Below are 20,349 nucleotides of genomic sequence, written 5' to 3'. Positions count from 1 at the left end.
AGACTAGAGAAAGTTAGATACCTTGTTATGCTGTCATTTTGTTTAAAGGCTTTCTATGTAGTAAAACTATCCATACAGACAAAATAGAGCCTTGAGTTGTGGTCTTAAATTTGATCAACATGATTTACCCACATTATGTACTGGATATTTCTTCACCTGCTGCTTCTGTAAACCATTTTATTCTTGGATCTTCTGTAGAGTATATTATCATAGATACTTTTTACAGGGGTATCCAATCTTTTGGCTTCCCTGGGCCACATTGAAAGAAGAAGAATTGTCTTGGGCCACACATCAAATATACTAACACTAATAATAGTTGATGAGCTAAAAAAAAAAAAAAAAAGAAAAAGCAAAAAAGTCTCAATGTTTTCAGAAAGTTTATGAACTTGTGTTGGGCCTCATTTGAAGCCATCCTGGGCCACAGGTTGGATGAATTTAATTGACCCAAAATCATAAGGTTCTACTAACAGTTGTACTTAACAGTATCTGGGAAGATAGAAACAGGACCATCTGCCAGGTGTGGTGGCTCATGCCTGTAATCCCAGCACCTAGGAAGGCCGAGGAGGGTGGATTACTTGAGGTCGGGAGTTCGAGACCAGCCTGGCCAACATGGCGAACCCCCCCCCCATCTCTACTAAAAGTACAAAAACTTAGCTGGGCGTGTTGGCGGGCGCCTGTAATCCCAGCTACTCAGGAGGCTGAGGCAGGAGAATCGCTTGAACCCGGGAGGTAGAGAGGTTCCAGTGAGCCAAGATCATGCCACTGCACTCCAGCCTGGGCAACAAGAGTGAAACTCCATCTCAAAAAAAAAAAAAAAAGAAACAGGGCCATCTGTCTTTGAGGCAGAGGGATTTACACCCTTGCTAAGACACTAAACTTTTTTGCTAAGGCACTAAACTTTTTAGGCCCTTCCGCCAGTATTATACATGAGAGATGATAATCAAGCCTTTGTTGCCTATGAGTGAAAAGGAATCTAAGAATCACTGAAATAAATAATAATAGTTTTTCAAGGAATTTCAAAGAAGTTTTTTTCACATGGGAAAGGACTGCTAGGCTGGATGTGATGGCTCACACCTGTAATCCCGGCAATTTGGGAGGCTGCAGCGGGAGGAATGCTTGAACCCAGGAGTTGGAGACCAGTGTGGGCAACATAGTGAGACCCTGTCTCCACCAAAAAAAAAAAATTAGCCAGGTATGGTGGTGTGCACCCGTGGTCCCAGCTACTTAAGAGGCTGAAGTAGGAAGATTTTTTGATCCCAGGAGGTTGAGGTTGCAGTGAGCCATGACTGCGCCACCGCACTCTACCCTTGGTGACAGAGCAAGACCCTATCTCAAAAAAAAAAAAAAAAAAAGGCTGCTGGTTGTTGTTGGAAATAATCAGTCACGATGGTATGCTGCCTAACATGCTAAATCCTCCCCTGGAAGACTTCAGGACTTTCGGTCAAATCATGCTGTGATTTGACCCTTGAGGCACCCTTGCTGTTTCAGTCACGGAAGTAGTAGATGAAACTTAAAAAACATTGAGACATGTATCTGAGTTCACAAACAAGGTAAACATCTCCTTGGGCTGAGAGGGAGTGAATCCCTGGTCCTAGAGGGTTTGGGGTTGGGACAAAGGCAGCCATTTTCAACTAGGGTTTTGTGAGAGAATTAAGCCCTATGGAAAATGATTTGAGTAACTGCATTTTTTATTCTTCTAAGTATGGTATGAAACTAGTACCATGCTATATATGTACAGTAGATACATCAATTCATTGTATACAGGCATTTGGATTTAATTTTCTCTTTGAACTCTGGTTGAGAAGGACTGGAAATGTTCTATACAGCAGAGATTTTGTGTTAACAAGCTGAGAGCTAATGTGGGGCTCCTACCACTGGTGAAAGGAAGTTGAAAAAAGCTGTCACTAACTGCTGCCTAGAGCTCTCAGTGGTCCATTATGGGAAACTGCTGTCCTTAGGGAGGCCTCATGACCAAGAATCGAATCCAGCCTCACATTATCTTAGTGACTGAGTTTGTGATAACCCCTATATTGCCATAAGGTAAGAAACCTGAACCAAGGCTTTGGGTATCAGATTGGCTGGATAAGGAGGGATGAGCACAGAAGGAAGGACAAAGATAATACCTTTTTCAAGATGAGCCTGTAAATGAAAATTCTAAAATAAATGCTAAGAAGGCCACCAGTAAAAACAGAGATTAAGACATATTTACTCCAGATGAAATTAAAGTAATACAACAGTCTGGAAATTACTTTAAAACAACTTTTTTCCGTAAGAAGAAGTAATAATTTTCTTAAAAAGAACAGAAAATTGTAGAAGAAAAACAGGCCAAAACAAAACTAGACTAGATGGATACGAAAAAGAACTAATTAGAAATCCTGGAAATTGGCCGGGCGTGGTGGCTCACGCTTGTAATCTCAGCACTTTGGGAGGCCAAAGCGGGCAGACCACTTGAGGCCAGGAGTTTGAGACCAGCCTGGCCAACATGGCAAAACCCCATCTCTACTAATAATACAAAAATTAGCTGGGCGTGGTGGCACATACCTGTTATCCCAGCTACTCGGGAGGCTGAGTGAGGCAGGAGAATTGGTTGAATATGGGAGGTGGAGGTTGCAGTGAGCTGAGATGGTACCACTTCCTGGGTGACAGAGTGAGACTCCCATCTCAAAAAAAAAAAACAAAAAGAAATCCTGGAAATGAAAAAAAAATTGACGTAAATATGTAAATCACAATAAAACTCAGACTGATGCTAGTTAAAGAGAAAATTATAGAATTCAGAAAGAACACTGTGGCTAGGCATGATGGCTCATGCCTGTAATCCCAGCAGTTTGCGAGGCCAAGGCAGGTGGATTGCTAGAGCCCAGGAGTTCAAGATTAGCCTGGGCAACATGGCAAAACCCTGTCCCTATTTATTTTTATTTATAAAACAAAAACAATATTGAGTAATCCTACCAAAACCACCGAGATTAAGGAAAAATACATGATGTGCCTCATAATGATGTTTTGTTCAGTGATGGACTGCATATATGACAATAGTCCCATAAGATTATAATGGAGCTGAAAAAATCCTGTCACCTGGTGACATGTAGTTGTTGTAATGTGTTTGTGCTGATGCCAGTGGTATAAAACCTCACAGTAATGTCCTAGGACTTCACCTTCACTCACCACTCACTCACTGACTCTCCCAGAGCAATTTCTAGTCCTGCAATCTTCATTCATGATAAGTGAGTGCCCTATAGAGTTGTGTCATTTTTTCTTTTATTCTGTAGTTTTACTATACTTTTTCTATGTTTACATAGATAAATACCATTGTATTACAGCCACCTACGATGTTCAGTACAGTAACATGATGGACTAGTTTGTAGCGTAGGAGCAATAGGCTCTACCATGTATCCTAGTTATGTAGTATGCTGTGCCATCTAGGTTTGTGTAAGTATGCTTGTCCAATCCAGCTTATTTTGCTGTTGTTCTTGTTCTGTGTTTTGTTTTAGTCTTTTAGCAGCCTAAAGGCATGGTTTTTAGTTTCTGTCTCTAGTGATAAGTGGAAGAGAGGGATGAGGAAGGGTGCTTACTGATCCAACCAGAAACAGAAACTAAGAACCGATGACTGTATTCTCTCCCTTGGACGCCCCTCCATGATGTTCACATGACAAAATGGCCTAACAACACATTTCTCAGGATGTATCCCCTCCCTATTGTTAAGCAATGCATGACTGTATATCCTCCACGTCTCACACTCTCATATATGTATGTGTGTTTATTTAGGAAGGAAATAACAAGGTCAACAAAGACTCCTTAGGCTTTAAGGTGGCTGTCAATGGACACTAATTTTGATATACTTTGATATACACACACATATATATATGAGAGTATGAGACATAGAGGATAGATTGAAAGCCTTCGATGCATATCTTCTGAGAGTTTCAGATAGTCTTCATGAATGTTCAGACACGTATAACTTCAGTGTTGGTTCAACTGATGGCTTCAGTGGGGAACCACACAGAAGAGGTGAATTAAATCCTTAGCAGAATTGCAGCAGAATTGGTTTTCAATTTGAACAGAGTTTGAGCGATGGAGTTGAGACAGAATCTTAGTGAGAATATTAGAGAACTGTTGCTTGCGAGACTTTCTCAGGCATAAGAAGGAAATAACAAGGTCAACAAAGATTTCTTAGGCTTTGAGGTGACTGTCAGTGGACACTAATTTTGATATACTTTGCTTTTGCTAGGGTTAGAGGTCATAGTGTACATTTTTGTTTGGCAGCACCTTTTGAAGTGGTGGACACTTTTCTATGCTGGGCATTAGCTTTTGTGTTTTTCTCTTAAAATTTCAAATATACTCCTCTGAAGTTTTGAATTATTTTCTAATGTGGGCAAGAGCGACTTCATTACAAAAATTAACTTTGGAAGTCTAAGAAGAGTGAATTTTTTATAGCGTTTAACTTAAATTTAACATCCATTCAAAGGATGATCTGAGTTCCTGGGAGAGTAAGATTTTCAGCAGGAGTAGAAACTTGGATATGATGGTACTCTAGAGCCAAAGAGGCATTTAGCATATTTTAGTATACTACTAATACTAAAATTGAGAATTTAGTGTAAAGTTAATTGCTGAATCCTGTCTAAGAAGTACTAGTTATTACATAATATAAAAGACTTTGAAATGTTTTTCCTGTTTATAATTATGATAGTCTCTAATGTAGGACCAAATCAACAGTTAGTTAAGGCTCTAGTTAGTATTCATAACTCTACAGTACTGAGATGAAAAGTTTATATTCTTAAGCTTTTGCAGACTTTTTTTTCAGATATGTTATTATATATGATATATGTAATTTATCATGTTATATAATATATTAACTGCTAAATTCATGTTTCAAAAATTTTTTTTGGAGGCAGGGTCTCACTCTTTTGCTCAGGCTGGAGTGCTGTGGTGTGATCACAGCTCACTGCCGGGCTTAGGCGAGCCTCCTACCTCAGCCTCCCAGGTAGCTGGGACTACAGGTGTGTGCCACCATGCCTGGCAAATTTTTTGTATTTTTTGTAGAGATGGGTTTTGTTATGTTGTCCAGGCTGGTTTTAGTTTTTATTTGGAAATAATTATAGATTCATAGGAGGTTCTAACATCTTTTGTGGGGAGGCCCTATATACCCATCACCCATTTCTCCCCAGTAGTAACACCTTATATAACCATAGTACACTGTCCAAACAAGGAAACTGACATTGGTAAACTGTGACATCCACACACCTTATTCAGATTTTACCAGTTTTACATGCTCACATCTTTGTGTGTGTGTGTGTGTGTGTGTGTGTGTGTGTGTAATTCTAAACAATTTTATTGTGTGTAGATTTGTGTAACCTCCCTCATCAAAAAATTCATTCTGATTATAATTTATTATACATCCAATTCATGATTGTCAGTATTTTGGTGTGTAGTATACAGTTTCTGAAAGAAAACTAAAGCACAGAAGATAATATATACCAGAAGCACTAGTGTAACAGAAAATGTCTTTGAACTTATTATAGTTTCAAATGTTTCTTCTGTACATATTTCAGAGAAAAATAATGTATGTAAGTACAAATAAATGATTAAAGTTTTTTATGTTTTATCTTCTCCATGTGTTTTCATGCCATTTTTAAAATATGTAAAAATGGGTCAGTATTTATAAATGTTATTCTAAGACTTTGTGTTCTTTACTATGCATTTTTAAGCCCCCTTTACTGAGGTATGATTGACATGTAAAAAGCTGTACATACTTAATGTATACAGTTTGATGAATTTGGTGATAAGTATACACCTGTGAAACCATCACCACCATCAAGGCCATGGACATATCTATTACCTCCCAAAGTTTCCTCCTACCCCCACTGTTATTATTTGTGGTAAGAAGTAACATAAGATCTACTTTTCTAGAAAATTTTAGGCCGGGTGTGCTGGCTTATGCCTGTAATCCCAGCACTTGGGAGGCTGAGGCAGGTGGATCGCTTGAGCTCAGGAGTTCGAGACCAGCCTGAGCAATGTGGTGAAACCCCGTCTCTACAAAAAATACAAAAATTGGCAGGCATAGTAATGTGCACCTGTAGTCCCAGCTACTCAGGAGGCTGAGGTGGAGGATGGCTCGAACCCAGGAGGTGGAGGGAACAATGAGCCGAGATTGCATTACTGTGCTCCAGCCTGGGTAATGGAGCTAGACCTTGTCTCAAAAAAAAATTTTTTTTTAACATTATAATACGGTATTGTTAACTGTAGGCACTATGCTATAGAGAAGATCTCGATAACTTACTTAGCTCGCATGTCTGAAACTATGTCCCGTCATGTATTTTTTTGTTGTTTGTTTTGTTTTGTTTTGTTTTTTTGAGATAGAGTCTCACTCTGTCACCCAGGCTGGAGTGCAATGGCACGATCTCGGCTCACTGCAACCTCCGCCTCCCGGGTTCAAGCGATTCTCCTGCCTCAGCCTCCTGAGTGGCTGGGACTACAGGTGCGCACCACTATGCCTGGCTAATTTTTGTATTTTTAGTAGGTACGGGGTTTCACCATATTGGTCAGGCTGATCTTGAATTCCTGACCTCGTGATCTGCCCACCTCAGCCTCCCAAAGTGCTGGGATTACAGGCCTGAGCCACTGCGCCCGGCCCATGTATTTGGTATTGATTTTTATAACAGAGTGCCAGGCACTCTGTGTGCGGTGGTTCCTGTTGCCTATATCATTTGTATGCCAATAAGCAAGTTGTTCATAGATTGAATTTTGAGATCCTAAACTGATCACGCATCTGCATTCCCGATCTTTTCCAGCAGCTTATTATTTCTGTGGGTGAGATGGTGGTGGTGGTGGTGGTGACGGTGGTACTGATGACCATTATAATGTTATGCATGCTGCGTGGTGAGAACACTTTGCAACATGCCATTATGATTTGTTTTTCATCATTTGTTTTATTTTTATACTTTTGCTTATTACACTGAATGAGACAGCTACTAGCCGGGATGATAGCAGAGCCTGCTTTTCTCTCTGAGTATACTATCTTTGCTTTGGATTCCTCCAAACATCCTAAAACACAGAGTGACAGTGTGGTGAGTCCTTCCACCGCTTTCTGCATTCCCTTTGTGGGGAAGCAAAGTAATTTGGCAGTTGTAGAAGCAAATCTCATGTTACTTGCCACTTACCATCTCTCAAAGTATCTTCAGTGTCCTGTTGCTAACCCTGCTCTAAAAAAATCAGAGAGTAAATTACTGAATTCTGATGGCTGGTGTGCTTCGTGGTAGCTTTTTAACTGCAACAAAAATAACACTGTTTTCGCTAATGTAGCTACTTCAGTAATGAAGCTACCTTTACTTACTCTAACCTCTTTTTTTCCTAGGGAATGTTTGTTCATTAACTAAAAAAAGGTATGCAGTGCTACAAATCTCTCTTCTACTATTGATGGGAGGTTAAGAATATTTTGAGATACGACTTACATTTTTAGGGGAAAAATTTGTTGTTATGTAAATCCATAATTAAACAGCATTGAATAGGTAGATTCTACTGTAATAGATAATTGCATCTTATTTTGCAATTACCTGTTTTTTATATATTAAACATCTGAAAGGAGAGAATTGTCTCATTTGTTTTCAAGTGACTGACATCACACGGTTTTGAATCTTGTATGTAATTTCGTTTTGGGAAAGTGAACATTTTCCTATTGAAAGTATCTGGTAAGCTCATAATTTAGCAAATTAAAGTTTAGAGATGTTTGCCCAGTAAGGATAGCCTTTGGTGTTAAACACTGACTCTACTGGGATTGAGGTTTTTCTTTCTTTTTTTAAAAAATTGTTGCACAAATCTATTTATTAATTACAAAAACAAAAGAAAAGTTTACAATGGAAAAATGTGGCAAACACCATTGGATTGAGGTTTTTCTAAACAATAAGAATTGATTTAACTTATTAGTTAGCTGATGATGGAAGTAGAACATTTCTGTACTTGAACCATCTAGCCAGTGAAGACTTGGTATGCATATGGCCAGTAGCAGTCTTAAATTACATTGTAAACTCAGTTTTAGAAAAGAAAGCAGCTAGGGAGATACTGAGATTTCTAGTGATGCCTTAGCTTGGGTCTCAGGGAAAAGTGGTCTCTCCTTGGCTCTGGCTACAGGTAATATCTCATTGTTTTAAAAACTGATTTGGGAGGGAATCAGAAGTCCCAGTTAGAGAGACTTACTTATTTACTGTTTTTATTTATTTATTTATATATATTTGTTTGAGTGGGGTCTCATTCTGTTGTTCAGGCTGGAGTGCAGTGGTACAATCACGGCTCACTATACCCCCAAATCCCTGGGCTCAAGCAGTCCTTCTTCCTCAGCCTCCCAAGTATGTGGGACCACAGACATACGCCACCATGCCCAGCTCATCTTATTTTAATCTTTTTAGAGAGACAGTCTCACAATATTGCGCAGACTCGTCTTGAATTCCTGGCCTCAGGTGATCCTTCTGCTTCAGCCTCACAAAGTGCTTGGATTACAGACATGAGCCACTATGTCTGGCCCAATTTACTTTGAAAAGCATAAAATAGTATTGCTGTATATTTTCATGTAGTAGTAATAGAAGCTATTAAAAAAAAAACCGAAAAGGTTCTCCTAGGGCCACTTCCATAAGTACATAAAAGTCATTTGTATTGAGTACTTATTCTGTTGTTGAAAATGCTAATAATGTTAAAGTGGAGGCTTTAGAACTTTTTTTTTCTTTTGAGAGAGAACTTTGTTTTTCTTTTCATACCCAGGCTGGAGTGCAGTGGCGCGATCTCAGCTCACTGCGACCTCTACCTCCTGAGCTCTGGTGATCCACCCACTTCAGCCTCGCAAGTAGCTGGGACCACAGGGGCGCACCACCATACCTGGCTAACTTTTCTATTTTTAGTAGAGATGGGGTTTCGCCATCTTGGCCAGGCTGGTCTCGAAGTCAGGCTCAAGTGATCCACCTGCCTCGGCCTCCTGAAGTGCTGGAATTACAGGCCTGAGCCACCACGCCCAGCCTAGTCAGAAACTTATTTCTCCCAATGGAACAAGGGAAACCATAGCATAGCCCATATTAGAATAAAAATTTTGTGAGAGTCTAATCCATTACAGGTTCACTAGGTACTGACTTTTCCTTAGTTAAGTTTTTTGAAAAATGCAGCTGTTTACCCCAAATTCTAAAATTACTGTAACCTTGGTGCTCAGCAGTCAATGCAATGGCTGTTGAAAGATTGAAACAATATGTAATTGAAGGCAAGTCTGGCAGGGAACCTATGTGTGCTTTTAAGTTGAATATACTTTAAAAGAGTTTTTATCTAATTTTCCCCAGTAGAAAGTATTGGTAAGTTTTGAGTATTGACATGTATTGAGCTAGTTCTACAGGCACCTCACTAGGAGAAAGCCTTCAGAGGAAGCAACTGCAGAAGGATTTAATAAGCATTTATTGAGCCCTTACTACTAGTCAGGCAAAATATTAGGTCATGGGGACTAAGATGAAAATGGTAGTGTTCTCACCATGGGACATGTTTACCTATGTAACAGACTTGCACATCCTGAACATGTACCCCTGAACTTAAAAGTTGAAGGGAGAAAAAAAGAGAAGAAAATGTAGGGTTCTGTCCTCTGAGAGTTTATAGTTGACTTTGGAGACAAACATGTCAACATACACTTAAAGTACAAAGGAATTAAGGCTTCACAGAAAAAAAAAAAAAAAACATAGGCATAAGGAATGTGTTAGCTTTCCAGGAATCATATGAAGCTTCATACACAGAGCTTCACAAAATTTGAAAGCTGAAAGATGAACAAAAGTTTGGCAGAAATGGAGAAGGAATTACAAGTAGTGACAGATCTCTAATTTTACTTCTAAAGATTCATAATGTAAATTCACAGGGCAACTTAGGCCAGTACTTTTCATAAGCTGTCCTGCATTTATTTAGATATGTGGTTTAATACAGAAATTGAAATATATATATGGGGAGAAGTTTTTAAATGTTGTTCTCTGTGTGTTTAATGGGGTGATATTTCAAACAATTGTAGGGTAGCTTTTTTTTTTTTTTTTTGAGGCAGAGTCGCTCTGTCACCCAGGCCGAAGTGCAGTGGTGTGATCTCAGCTCACTGCAATCTCTGCCTCCCAGGTTCCAGTGATTCTCCTGCCTCAGCCTCCCGAGCAGCTGGGATTACAGGTGCTCGCCACCATGCCTGACTAACTTTTGTATTTTTAGTAGAGATGGGGTTTCACCATGTTGGCCAGGCTGGTCTTGAACTCCTGACCTCAGGTGATCTGCCTGCCTTGGTTTCCCAAAGTGCTGGGATTATAGGCATGAGCCACTGAGCCTGGCCAGTTGTAGCTTTTTTTTTTTTTTTTTTTTTTTTTTTTTTTGAGGTGGAGTCTCACTCTGTTGCCTGGGCTGGAGTGCAATGGCACCATCTCGGCACACTGCAGCCTCCGCCTCCAGGATTAAAGCGATTCTCTTGCCTCAGCCTCCCGAGTAGCTGGTACTACAGGTGCATGCCACCATGACGATTTTATAAAAAATATAATTTTTATATTTTTAGTAGAGATGAGGTTTCACCATATTGGTCAGGCTGGTCTCGAACTCCTTACCTCAGGTGATCCACCTGCTTCGGCCTCCCAAAGTGTTGGGATTACAGGCGTGAGCCATTGCGCCAGCCCAGTGTAGCTTTTTTGTATGGACCACAATCATGTGTCAAGTCATTTACTTAAAACAGAATATGAACTCTTGCTATTCTTCCTCTTAAGCTAAATATTTTATGGAGCCCCTTCATTTCCTTACTCTGTAATTTTTCTATTAATTTTCAATATATTAACTGGCCAAGAGAATTGTTGATCTCTGTAAAGTATATTTTGTATTTTATGCAGTTGTCCCCAACCTTTCTGGGACCAGGGACTGGTTTCATGGAAGACAGTTTTTCCATGAACTGGGGGCACAGGGATGGTTTTGGGATGATTCGAGTGCATTACATTTACTGTGTACTTTATTTCTGTTATTATTACATTGTAATACGTAATGAAGTAATTATATAACTCACGACAGTGTAGAATCAGTGGGAGCCCTGAGCTTGTTTTCCTGCAACTAGATGGTCCCTTCTGAGGGTGATGGGAGACAGTGACAGATCATCAGGCATTACATTCTCATTAAGACCATGCAACCTACATCCTTCGCATGCACAATTCACAGCAGAGTTCGTACTTTATGAGTATCTAATGTCACCACTGATCTGACAGTAGACAGAGCTCAGGTGGTAATGCGAGTGATGGGGAGCAGCTGTAAATGCATATGAACTTTCGCTTGCTCACCCACCGCTCTCCTTGGGCTGTGTGGCCCCGTTCCTAACAGGCTATGAGTTGATACTGGACTGTGGCCCAGAGATTTGTGACCCTTGCTTTATAGTATGTAGTATATTATATTTTTAGACCTAGAAGGCATTTATTGTGATGTTACACAGATAGATGCCATGTATACAACTGGAAGATAAAAGTTAATTCCTATGTTCTCTCAACCTTTCTTCCCTAACTTTAAGGAAATGTCTTAGACTGATGAAATTTGATAGCTTTTTATTAGAGGGAAGAGGAGGTACTTAAAGTTTGTCTTTATTAGGGAAAAGTTGAAACGTATTACAAAAGTGGAAATAGTAGTAGTATTGGTACAAGAACCCCTCCCCATCCATTACCCAATGCCAATAATTAGTAACTCCTGGCCATCTTGTTTTATCTATTACCCTACCCCCACACTTCCCTGACCATACCGCTACTTGAGAAGCGGTTTCGCCTACTTGAGAAGCTCCCCCTGGCTTCCCCACGCCCACCCCATTGGATATTTGAAGCAAATTTCAGAAGTTCTGTTCCATCAGTAAATATTTTGGTATATATCTCTAAAACAGTGCTTCCCAACCTCCAGGCACAGGTCCATGGCCCTTTAGGAGCTAGGCTGCACAGCAGGAGGTAAGAGGCAGGCAAGCAAGTGAAACTTCATCTGCATTTACAGCTGCTCTCCATCACCCGCGTTACCACTTGAACTCTGCCTCCTGTTAGATCAGTGGTGACAGATTGTCATAGGAGCGTGAACCCTGTGGTGAACTGTGCATATGGGGGATCTAGGTTGCATGCTCCTTATGAGAATCTAATGCCTGATGATCTGTCACTGTCTCCCATCACCCCCAGATGGGACTGTCTAGTTGTAGGAAAACAAGCTCAGGGCTCCCACCGATTCTATATTATGTTGAGTTGCATAATTATTTATTATATATTACAGTGTAATAATGGAAATTAAGTATACAATAAATGTAATGCATTTGAATCATCCCCAAACCATCCCTGCACCCCTGGTCTGTAGAAAAATTGTCTTTCATGAAACCCATCCCTGGTGCCAAAAAGGTTGGAGACCACTACTCTAAAAGATAAAGATGGCTGGGCATGGTGGCTCCTGCTTGTAATCTCAGCATTTTGGGAAGCTGAGGAGGGCAGATCACCTGAGACCAGCCTGGGCAACATGGGGAAACCCTGTTTCTACAAAAAGTACAAAAATTAGCTGGACGTGGTAGTGCACACCTGTAGTCCCAGCTACTGAGGAGGCTGAGGTGAGAGGATCCCTTGAGGCTGGGAGCTTGAGGCTGTAATCAGCTGTGAGCATGTCATTGCACTCCATCTTGGGCAATGGAGCAAGACCCTGTCTCAGAAAAAAAGGATTAAAAAATTTTAACCACAATATTATCACACCTAAAAATTAATAATTTCTTACCATCAAACTACTTAATCAATGTTCAAAAAGTAGAAAACACGTTTGCAAAACTGAGCACCTTTTTCACTTAAGAATAAGGTCAGATATTTGCCTTTCCTTGGTCAGCTCTAGACCAAGGGGAAATGCAAGATATAACTACTGAAACATAGTGGCTGGCATTTGGTGGAATATTTTTGTTTAAAACATGGAAGTTATTTTATCATGAGTTACTTCTATAGTTCTAACTAATTTTAGTTAGACAGTGTATTATAAATGCAATGTAGAATTTTGAACCTCAAAGAATCTCATTTAGTATCATGAAATCTATGCCAGTATGATGTAATCAGTAAAATGTTGCTTAACTGGGAGCCTTTGGCATACCAACAGAACAAAACAAAAATCTTTCACGTGTGGAAGAAGAGGTTTTTAAGTTCTTCTGAAAATTATCATTATTTCATTTAGATTGCTAACTTCAAATGAATGAGATATTACCATTTCTTGCTATCAAGATATTTTTCAGAGCTTAGCCCGAATAATTTTGAGTATTATTTTATTGTAGGAAAAAATTGACATTACTTCCTTTTCTGGATAGTTTTCTGTTTGAGTGAGATTTGTTCATTGATTCCTTGATGTTGATTTTTGTTATGGGGGAAAAACTGGGGACATAATGGGAAGAGGTATGTGACTAGCTTGATACAGGTTTTTCTACATACTAATCTTTGCTATTGAGTTCTGTGTATTACAGCAAAATGAATTTTCTGAAATACTTACCATACTACAATAGTTTTGCCTTGCATGAAAACATTCTAATAAATGAACAGTTACTAATTTTGTTTAATAGATAAATGTATCTAATAGGTCTTGGCACATGGGCTTTATTCTTAACAGTTTTAAACCATTAGTTTTTTGTTCTTTTGCTTTACAATGTTTCTTTCTTTTTCTTAGAATGCATCTACTCATGCCTCGAAATCTCCTGACAATGTTAATGGAAGTGAACCAAGCATTCCTCAGGTCTGTTACTAATTGTTATTTTAGAAAATAACAAGTCATTTCAGGGTGTTGGTCAGTCTGTATTAATTACTAGCATCTGACTTTACATTGAAATGGTGATGTCCAAATATTCAGTACAGTATGTATGGTAAATACAGGTTTGCTCATGGTTTCTTGGAAAAAGTTTTAAATGAAAGCAAGATTGTATTATTTCTCATTTTAAAAATTAATGCGAGGCCAGGCACTGTGGCTCATGCCTGTCTGTAATCCCAGCACTTTGGGAGGCTGAGGTGGGTGAATCACTTGAGGCCAAGAGTTTGAGACTAGCCTGGCCAACATGGCGAAACTCTGTCTCTACTAAAAATAGAAAAAGTCAGCCGGGAGTGGCACATGCCTGAAATCCCAGCTACTTAGGTGGCTGAAGCATGAGAATCGCTTGAACCCAGGAGGCGTACGTTGCCATGAGCTGAGTTTGTGCCACTGCACTCCAGCCTGGGTAACAGAGTGAGACTCTGTCTCAAAAAGAAAAAAAAAAGATAATAATTATGAGAAAGTGAAAACTTTTTGAAAAACTGTGATCTGAGTTTATAGTTATAAAAGATCATGGAGGTAGCCATATTGAGAGACATACTGAGTTATATAAGGTGGAAGGGGAATATGAAGGAATGAGATCTTTTAAAGTATTCTCTACTTTTAAGTGTATTTTACTACTAGAGTTTAGGTTGTCCTTGATTTTAAAAAGTTATTTATAGAGAGGGGCTCAAGTCATTTTTTTTTGAACCCTTCCAAAAAAGGAAGAAAAAAATCATTATGATAGCAGGCTGGGCGCAGTGGCTCATGCATATTATCCCAGCACTTTAGGAGGCTGAGGTGGGTGGATCGCTTGAGACCAGGAGTTTGAGACCAGCCCAGCTCACATAGTGAAACCCTGTCTCTACTAAAAAAATACAAAAATTAGCTGGGTGTGGTGGTGTGCACCTGTAATCCCAGCTATTCAGGGGACTGAGGCATGAGAATTGCTTGAGCCTGGGACTGGAGGCTGCAGTGAGCTGAGATCGTACCACTGCACTCCAGCTTGGATGACAGAGTGAGACCCTGTCTCAAGGAAAAAAAAAAAAATTGTGATAGCAGTGTTGGAGATGAACATTTGTTTACTTTGGTTTTAGTGATGACTATTATCATTATCCTGGTTGTTCTTAGTAGTCCTTAATGTAAAATAGTAATATTTCTAATTCTGTGAACCCAGGGCATGAGTCTAGACAAGTTGATTTATGAGCTAAATGATTTGTGAACTAAATTACATAGACAAAACATTCGGAAGTATTGTCTAACGAATGTTTAGGGCTGGGCGCGGTGGCTCACACCTGTAATCCCAGCACTTTGGGAGGCCGAGGTGGGTGGATCACAAGGTCAGGGGTTCGAGACCAGCCTGACCAACATGGTGAAACCCCGTCTCTACTTAAAATACAAAAAAAAATTAGCTGGGCGTGGTGGCGGGCACCTGTAATCCCAGCTACGCAGGAGGCTCAGGCAGGAGAATTGCTTGAACCCGGGAGGCGGAGGTTGCAATGGGCCGAGATCACGCCACTGCACTCCAGCCTGGGCAACAGAGCGAGACTCTGTCTCAAAAAAAAAAAAAAAAAAAAAAAAAAAAAAAAAAAAAAAAAAAAAAATCCCAAAAAAACAAATGTTTAAATGAGCTTCCCAAACTCTGCGGACAGGTGTCTTGGGAGCTTAGATCCTCATAACTGTCAGTGAGGCTGGTCAGGTTGTGGGGACAACCCAAGTCCCTGGGTCTGTTGACTCTGGTCTTCAGCAGCCACTCCAGTTAATCCCAAATTCTCTAGAAATACATAATTTTCTGTAAGTGCCATGAAGTAAGGGTAAAATATTGGGAGGCATCAGTCTAAACAGCACTGTACTGAACATATCCAGTGATCTTTAAAGAATATTATTAAAGAGTATGATTTAAAATGCATATTTTCTTTTCTTTTTTTTTTTGAGACAGAGTTTTGCTCTTTTTGCCGGGGCTGGAGCATAATGGCGTGATCTCAGCTCACTGCAACCTCTGCCTCCTGGATTCAAGCGATTTCATGCCTCAGCCTCCTGAGTAGCTGGGATTGCAGGTGCCTGCCACCATGCCCGGCTAATTTTTTGTATTTTTAGTAGAGACAGAGTTTCACCATGTTGGCCAGTCTGGTCTTGAACTCCTGACCTCAGGTCATCTACCCGCCTCGGCCTCCCAAAGTGCTGGGATTACAGGCATGAGCCACCGCACCTGGCCTAAAACGCATATTTTCTTCTGTCATAGAATAGTCCAAAAAGACTAAGTATAGTTATGGATGCAAAAACTTGAATGAGACAACTTTATAACAAATTCAGAATTCTAATTAAGGTAAAGAATGAATGTAGGTGATATTCAGGAAATAAGCTCACTGAGGGCTTTGTACTTTCTTAAATATTACAGATATTTTCTTAAAAAATGATAAAAATGGTATTTATTGTGTACTGTGTATTAGACATATATGAAACATTTTACATATACGATCTCAATTCTCATAACAAAAAGATGCCTTCACTCAGTTTGTTTACTTTTTTTTTTTTTTTGAGACAGGGTCTCTCTCTGTCACCCAGGCTGTAGTGCAGTGGTGCAGTCACAGCTCACTGCAACCTCAAACTCCTGGGCTCAAGCAGTCCTCCCGCCTCAGCCTCCCAAGTGACTGGGATTACAGATGTGAGCCATCATGTCTGGCTTGTTTACTTTTATTTTAAACAAATTTCTGAAAAGTTGATTGTTGGGTTTAGCAAATTAAAAACAATGTATATACACAAAGAGGGGGGCAGTGCTTACTATGAGCATATTGACAGCAGCAGGAAACCATAGTTGACAGCAAGGTTGAAGACATGGTAAAAAGTACATCCTAGAGTTCTTAAAACATAGCAGCCTGTGGACCCTCTTATTACTGGGGCAAAGTGTCCTATACAGATTGAACATCCCTAATCCAAAAATCTGAAATCCACGTGCTCCAAAATCTGAAACTTTTTTGAGTACCCACATGATGCCACAAGTGGAAAACTTCACACCTCACCTCGTGATGAGTTGGAGTCAAAACACTAGTGTACAACGTAGTTTATTCAGTGTTCCCAAGAGAAAAAAGACTCCCCCCGCCCTCTAGCTGTAAGACGATCTTTTCCAGGCATACCCAGATTCTCTCATGCGAGCATTCCCACAAAGGATAATACAGTGGCACAGTGCAGGCCAGATGGCACCAAGGGCAGGTTCCCCATGATGCTCCACATGGGGCCAAGACTCATGTGCTTTACTTGCTGTGTTTTTTTTCCTTCTTCTCTGCTCTGTTGTATGAAGATTTGTTGAAAATGTTAAAAAGGCCTGCAGAGGCCTAGCGTGTTAGCTTACGCCTGTAATACTGGCACTTTGGGAGGCTGAGGTGGGCAGATCACCTGAGGTCAGGAGTTCGAGACCAGCTGGGCCAACATGGTGAAATCTCCTCTCTACTGAAAATATAAAAATTAGTCTGGTGTGGTGGCACATGCCTGTATTCCCAGCTACTTGGAAGGCTGAGGCATAGGAATCACTTGAACCTGGGAGGTGGAGGTTGCAGTGAGCTGAGATCACACCAGTGCACTGCAGCCTGGGCAACAGAGCAGACCATGTCTCAAAAAAAAAAAAAAAAAAAAAAAAAAAATTAAAAAGCCATCCAGCAGACTGCCTCCTCCTTCCTAGTGGATCCATTTCCTGGTCCCTCAATTGCTTCTGGTGTTTCTTCTTACCTAAAAAAAGAAAATACAGTGTAGAGTAACCTTTCAATCAAAACACAGCATCGTAGATAGAGACTGAAAGCTTACCATTGTTTGTTGTTGCTGTTGCTTAACAGCTATTACAGATATTCTGGTGATACTACTGTGCTGCTTAGTTACCCTGAACACATTTTTTTTTTACTGTATTAATGGTATGTCATATATATATTTCTTTTACTGTGAAGTACTTACAGGTGAATAAGCATAAGAAAATTATTGCTTATCAGTAGCATATAAGTTCAGAGTCAGGAATGATGGTGGTGCCAGACAACCATAGATTGTATTGGTGGCTGAAATTGTGACACCTTTGCTTTCTGGCGGTTCAGTGTACACACTTTGTTTCATGTACAGAAATGATTAAAAATATGATATAAAATTACCTTCAGGCTATCTGTATAAGGTGTATATGAAACATAAATGAATTTCGTGTTTAGACTTGGGTCTCATCCCCATGATGTCTCACTATCTATGTGCAGATACTCCAAAATCTGAAAGAAATCTGAAATCCAAAATACCTGGTTCCAAGCTTTTTGGATAAGGAGTACTTAGTCAAAATGAGTTCACGATATACATATTGTTTTATAATTTGACCTTTCCCATTTAATAGTATATCTTGAACTTCTTTCCATATGTTATTGTTTATTTTAAAAAAAATTTTTTAAAATACTTTATAGCCCAGGACATACTTTTCAAGTTGCCTTGGGTAGTGCTCTCCATATACTATAATTTATAAACTGTATCCTCTAGTGATAAACATTTGGGTTGTTTCCAGTTTTTAGTCTTTTAAACCACCTGTGATAAATTTGTGTGTATGAAGGGTATGGGGCATATTATCTCCTCTTACTCCTACCTTGCCCAATATTATTAAATCTCTAGAATCTGTGAGCAAAACATTTCTGTTTTGATTTTTTAAACTCTAGACTGAAGAGAATCTTTATTTTCCTGTATTTTTTGCCTACACATGACCTCAGTTTCCCTGGAGTATTTCACTCCTGGCACCTTTGAGATCTTAGTGACCCGGTTGTTAACTAATGAGAATGAGCTTCTAGGAGACATTGGTAAATATTGACTGCTGTGACCTGAACAAAATAATACTGCTTAGAACAGTTAGTTGAATTAGGTCATATTATTTTTCATTGTGACTAAATTAATTTGTTGTTATTCCAATTAATTAGGAGAACAGGTCTTGCTTATCACTAACATTGGAGTTACTGATCTGTGCAGAGGGACTCTAACTCAGACCTTTCAACTGTCCTCCATGATTTGTTAATGCTTATTTTTATTCCTAGTAGACAAATGGTAAGTAGAGCAGAGTTGGCTGTTACTAGTCAACTCTGCCTCACATTCCCTTATTAAACAAAGTGGGTTCATTACATATTACCCTCCCCCTGTCCCAATTCCCCTCTTTTCTTGAGAATGATCAAGAATCACCATGTCCATAAAGACCCTCCAGATAAAGCCCACTTGAGTTCAGTTACACACTTCACATTTCATTGTATATACCTACATTTTAGACACTGGGTATGCACTGTTACAAATGGTGTATGGAGATGGTCACTACCTTCAAGGATCTCACAGTTTAGTGGATGAATCCTCACAGTACACCTGTGAAGTCAGCTGGGAAAGTACTGCTTTTTTCTTTCTTACAGATGTGCAAACTGAAGGAAGGTGACTTACTGAAGGGCATTCTACCTCTAGGTGACAGACCTGGGACCTGCACCCCAGTCCTCTGACTCCAGGTCCAACACTTTCTCAGCAATAACCAAGTGTTTTGTTTTTCAGAAAATAATGTATTATGTAAAATGTCAGGAATATAAATTCATCTTGTTAGAACTTTTATTAGATTATTGCTGGTGATAGGGGTAATGGAAGTCTAAATGTGTGTATTTTAACCCACACATTCTGTTGGGTTTTGGTTGCAGTCAGGTGACACGCAGTCTTTTGCACAGAAGCTCCAGCTCCGGGTGCCCTCCGTGGAGTCTTTGTTTCGAAGTCCGATAAAGGAATCTCTATTCCAGTCTTCTTCTAAAGAGTCTTTGGTACGAACATCTTCCAGAGAATCCCTGAATCGACTTGAGCTGGACAGTTCTGCTGTCAGTTTTGATCCACCCTCCGATATGGATAGCGAGGCTGAAGACTTGGTAGGGAATTCAGACAGTCTCAACAAAGAACAGTTGATTCAGCGGTTGCGAAGAATGGAACGAAGCTTAAGTAGCTACAGAGGAAAATATTCTGAGGTAGGAGCATGACATTTTTGCCTGTACAAAAATTTCTTCCCCTTGTTCTCTCATTCATATTACTGTATTGCTTTACTCCTGTGATTGGCTAAACTGTTAATTCCCTAGATATATCCTGGTTACTAATAGTATGTAGTCTGTGGCAATATCTAGTTAAAGACTCAATATCTAGTTAAGTAAAGACAGAGGCCCTTTGGCAAGACTCTTAGTAAAATTTTGGAGAAGATTGTTGTCTGTAGCCTTCTGGTTCTTATATTTTGTTCCCCTCTCCTTTCGTAGTCCCTCTGTTCAAGGTCACTTGGACACCCAGTGTGGAGTTCATCTTCTGTCCTCATAGCCTCTCCTTTATTCCTCTGTCACTGATGCGGCTCCAAAATGACCTCATCTGCCAATGAGATTCCCATTATTACTGACTCTAAAATTGTTTTAGGTAGCCTGATTATCTGACAGATTTGGTTCATTCTCATTGTACCTACATTTAAACCTTTGCCTTGGATGAATCTTTTCATTGCTAAACCCTTGAGAATGACACTCCCTGTTTGGTCTAAGGGAGGAAGGAAGTCAATGCTAGTCCATTTCACTTTTC

The 20,349-nt window shown here is 39.8% G+C and overlaps 1 protein-coding gene across 4 annotated transcripts in view; it reads left to right on the top strand.

Moving 5' to 3' along the window:
• GOLGA4 (golgin A4) overlaps nt 1–20,349 on the top strand; it is a 122,063-nt gene that overhangs the window by 16,505 nt on the left and 85,209 nt on the right. For 2 of the 4 annotated variants that reach the window (XM_030812133.1, XM_030812134.1), the window contains exons 3-5: nt 6,963–7,061; nt 13,663–13,728; nt 19,449–19,763. In XM_030812133.1, the coding sequence (XP_030667993.1) occupies nt 6,963–7,061; nt 13,663–13,728; nt 19,449–19,763 (480 nt within the window). Of the gene's footprint in view, nt 1–6,962; nt 7,062–7,348; nt 7,377–13,662; nt 13,729–19,448; nt 19,764–20,349 lie in introns of all 4 variants that reach the window. The other 2 variants (XM_030812136.1, XM_030812135.1) reach the window with 2 other exon arrangements.

The sequence above is a fragment of the Nomascus leucogenys genome, chromosome 4 (assembly GCF_006542625.1).
Source record: "Nomascus leucogenys isolate Asia chromosome 4, Asia_NLE_v1, whole genome shotgun sequence".
In the NCBI taxonomy this organism is placed as follows: Eukaryota; Metazoa; Chordata; class Mammalia; order Primates; family Hylobatidae; genus Nomascus; species Nomascus leucogenys.
This window is presented reverse-complemented; position numbering and strand designations above follow the sequence as displayed.